This window comes from Danaus plexippus, chromosome 14 (genome assembly GCF_018135715.1).
Source record: "Danaus plexippus chromosome 14, MEX_DaPlex, whole genome shotgun sequence".
Taxonomy (NCBI): Eukaryota; Metazoa; Arthropoda; class Insecta; order Lepidoptera; family Nymphalidae; genus Danaus; species Danaus plexippus.
This window is the reverse complement of record NC_083546.1, coordinates 5,467,399-5,471,515: the sequence shown is the minus strand read 5'-3', so window position 1 is coordinate 5,471,515 and position 4,117 is coordinate 5,467,399. Positions and strand designations below refer to the sequence as shown.

The 4,117-nt window shown below is 27.8% G+C and overlaps 1 protein-coding gene across 1 annotated transcript; it reads right to left on the bottom strand.

The window, feature by feature from the left end:
* Nucleotides 1-246: 246 nt before the first annotated feature.
* On the bottom strand, nt 247-964 carry LOC116769783 (uncharacterized). Its single transcript, XM_032660974.2, has one exon. It carries the CDS (start codon nt 941-943, stop codon nt 305-307), a length of 639 nt encoding a protein of 212 aa, XP_032516865.2. The 5' UTR covers nt 944-964; the 3' UTR covers nt 247-304.
* Nucleotides 965-4,117: the final 3,153 nt, after the last annotated feature.

The following is a 4,117-nucleotide window of genomic DNA, read 5'->3' as shown; positions in this document are numbered from 1 at the left end:
GAGTATGCATCCGTTACCAGGTTTGTTTGAAAGACATGTTATAAATGTAAATGAAATAGAATATTATATATTTTGAAATCGAAATATCATACAATAATAAATGTAACAGTAGTTATTATTAATGTTTTCAAATAGCTGTGTAGCTATTTGAAAACCGTTTCCTAAAATTTATTTCTATATCGGATTGTATTTGAATTAATGACAATCTGATACTAACTGTGTAGAGGTGTATTGAAAATATTCATAGTAATTTAATTATCAGTTTTAATTACTTTTAGTGACATAAATCTTGAAAGAAATTATTTTATAGTTTGCAATTTTTAACACCGGTAGAAGGGTCATCTCTTAATGCAGAACAAACAAGGTTTTCAAGGTTAAAGAAAGCCCGAAAACTCATATCGCGATCAATCACATTATTAAAAACAATGTAAGGTACAAAGTTTATAGCAGCCATCGGTTTCGCAGCGAGTTTTTCTGCCTCAACTTCTAGTTTATCTCCATTTACTGCCAAACAATTATTCACTTCATCTAGATCCAGACCAACATTCTTGACACAACGGAGGCTCTGATCTGAGAATGCAGGGAATGGTGAAGACATTTCACAGGCCATGTAGTCAACTTGGGCATCTGGTTTTTCCTTTAACAAAATCAAGGAGCATCTAAAAACACGGTTTGCAAAGCAATCTTGTTCCCCAAATTGGCAGATAAGATTTCCATTTCCATCTCTTATCGTTCTCGCCCACGGTACGAATTGTATTTCAATATGATCCTTATACAAGTCATAAGTTTGTCGAATTTGAGACATAAATCCTCTCGCGTCTCTGCATCCAGAAGTCAAACCGACGTGGATATGTATTTTTCCATCAACAGTTTGCAGAGAGCTTTGAGCTCCAGCAGAGAACACACAAAGAAATAATACGGACACAAATGTCGTCTTAGACATGTTTAAGGAATGTGTAAGGCAACAATGAATTAAATTGTCCTCCTTTATTTTCTTATATATGTTTGTAATAGATAGATAATATAATTCCGCTGAAGATTTTTATCGTAATCTAAGTATTGAACACTGATTATACATATGTATTAACACCATAGTCATATTTTATTTCTATGATTGTTAAAATTTTATTGAATTCATTAAAAGTGGTGGGAATTATTGTAATAATTATTAATATCAGTTGCATCATAAATTATGGTACATCATTAAAGAAGTCATAAGTTTTTTTTTTTCAATATTTTAGCTAACTGATTACACATTTTTTTTATTATGAAAACTCTATTATTTTGGTAACTGTTCTTTTATGGATAATTTACAGTAATTTAGGGAAGATAACATTTTAAGGCAAAAGATAAATATATTTTTTAATTAATAAATATTTCAACTAACATTATTTAACCACATTATATGTTTCTATTATTTGGTAATACTATTCAGTGTATAATATTTTCTGTATAAAATAACTACCAGCAAGTTTCCGCTAAGCAACTGGTTGTTCAGTTATGAAATAGATTTCAAATCTCCCACTGGAAAAAAATAAAAAAAACTTTAAGATATCGCTATATTACGAGTTATAATGATTAAAATAATAGCATTATTACTCATTCAATCATATAAGTTAGTAAATTGACCATTATGACATTAAAGTTTTCAAAAAGATTTTTTATCAACATCCTCTAAATAAATAAATAGATATTTTAAATAAAATAATGCAATAAGAAATCCAGTTCATACTATGATATAAAAGAGTTCCAATACTCCCAGGATGAGAACTATGAAACGGAAATGCGGAAGCATGGTAAATAATTGAAGAACTTCGGTCCCCATCAGATCGTCTAGCCACTGGATCGATACTGCCCAAACGTAAGACTCAGACTCGCATTGTTCAACAAACATATTTAATTGTTTAGGTAGTGTACACTATTTGGTTATATATTAACCGAGTTGGACATTATTATACGTATAAATAAGTTATACCTAACAGTCGTCTCAATAAAATATACGTTTTCATTTCCTGGTTAATATTTAAGTAAAATTTATATATACGACGTAGTTAAATTAGTAAAGTATATAACAAAAATAATCCAATATTTTTCATTTTTAATTATTTTTTGGAATTTCATAATAAATTCAATCAACAAATTACAATACTGTTAAAAACAGAATTAATACGATATTAATCTGTGGGTTTTTGTCAAAGTAGTAACTGTAATCGAAATGATATCATAGTGATAACATCTTAATGTGAAAGAATTATGTTCGTCTAGACTCTAGAAAATAGATTCAGTCAGTGCCTTTAATACAAATTCTTATTTAAAATTTTACCCTCTCAAATTAATGTACTTAATGTATGTTCGAAGACTTATTATTGATAAACCTCACAATATTTAATTTCTTCCTCTTTGTTTATTTCTAATGAATTATCATTTTTTTAATCTTATCCTAAATTAGATATTAAATTGATAAGAAAAAATTTAGTTACGTGCGAAACATTATGAAACATTCATACTATGAACAGGAAACATATTATGAAATGATAAAAAAGAAATGACATCTTTCGATGTTATATCAATTGTGTGGTATACAAACCTTTTTATTAGTTTAATAAATTTCAATAATAACCCTTGTTTTAATATCAAAATATCCGTTGGAACGATGCCCATCTAGACTATGATGGTGTAGTAATAGGTTTCAATAAGCAATAACTTCCATTTCACTGATTTTCCGCCAACACAAGTTGTTGACAAGTGTTTTTCTTGAAAAAAAATAATAAAAGTTTTTTATACAAAATATATGAAAATTTAATTATATTTTATAAAATAACTCGATGTGAAAAGAAAAAAATCAGCGAGTTATAATTTTTTTTAATTAATTTATATATTATATAACGATGTTAAGTTAATAAATTAAAAAAAAATGTATTTGGTATTAAATTAGTTTTTTCAAAAATACTATAGTTGGCATCTATAATAGTAATATATAGTATGCTGTTTCATATAAGAATAGATCAGATGATAATGTTAAATGTGTAATATTAAGATTTTTTTATATTCGTTATAATTAATTGTTAATATTAATAGTCTGGGTATTATAGTAAGTGCTTAAAATTATCATATTAATAAGTTAGAAGAGCATTCGCAGTAAAATAGTGTCATACTTAAATACAATATTATCATAAAATACGTAGAAAACGGGCAGCCATTTTAAAAGCATCCTCTAAGAATGTATGAATATTTATTTCATAACCTACTATCGCACCTGCGTCCTTCTTCATGCAGTTTTCCGAAACTTAAGTTGAAGTAAAACCTAGGATATAAAATATGTATATAAGCCTCATTTAAAATTGCTATATTGTAAATAACATATTGGCATCCAATTGTGTTTGGATGTATGCGTAGTTAGTAGAAGTTGAGAGTAAAGGTAGTTTAAAGCAGTTTTTTTATCTATTTGATTTTTACTACTATCGTGATTGCGATAGTTTGTTTCAGGATAATTTAATGAATAGATCTGAATTTAATGTTATTTCATGTTTTAAAAATAGAATTAATTTTCAAGAAAACACTCAAGATAAGGATAGAAGGGTTCTTTAATGGTAAATTTTTGTGGTTAAGGAACACAATGTTTAAGACCCAGCCTTCACCTATTCACTGCCTTCAAGACATTTTTACTCTCACTGCCCGGTTGTAATACACATCTTGGTGAGTTGCTATATCTAGAAAATAGACAATAATTTCGAAAATATGTGTAAATAATAACAATGTTGAAAATTAATTATTTACCGAGATCGAACGTAAGAAAGACGCAGCATTATGTCCGGAGATGAAAGTGAGTATAAATTTTTATTCCAGGAATATATTTTTTATCTGTTTATGTCCATTAACAATGTTTTACTTATGAATTTATTTACTCGGACCATAATAACCTAACCTTGATTATCCTAAACAGATACATTTCAATGGAAAGAAATAAATTTTAATTAATTTTGGTTACAAATAAAACTTACCATAAAAACTGTTGCTTACCACCGACACCTTATAAGGTTCCTTATGAAAATAATTTAAGTTTCACCCGAGATCCGGGCCAAGCAATATATAGCAGCTGATTTTGCCTCAATTTTCC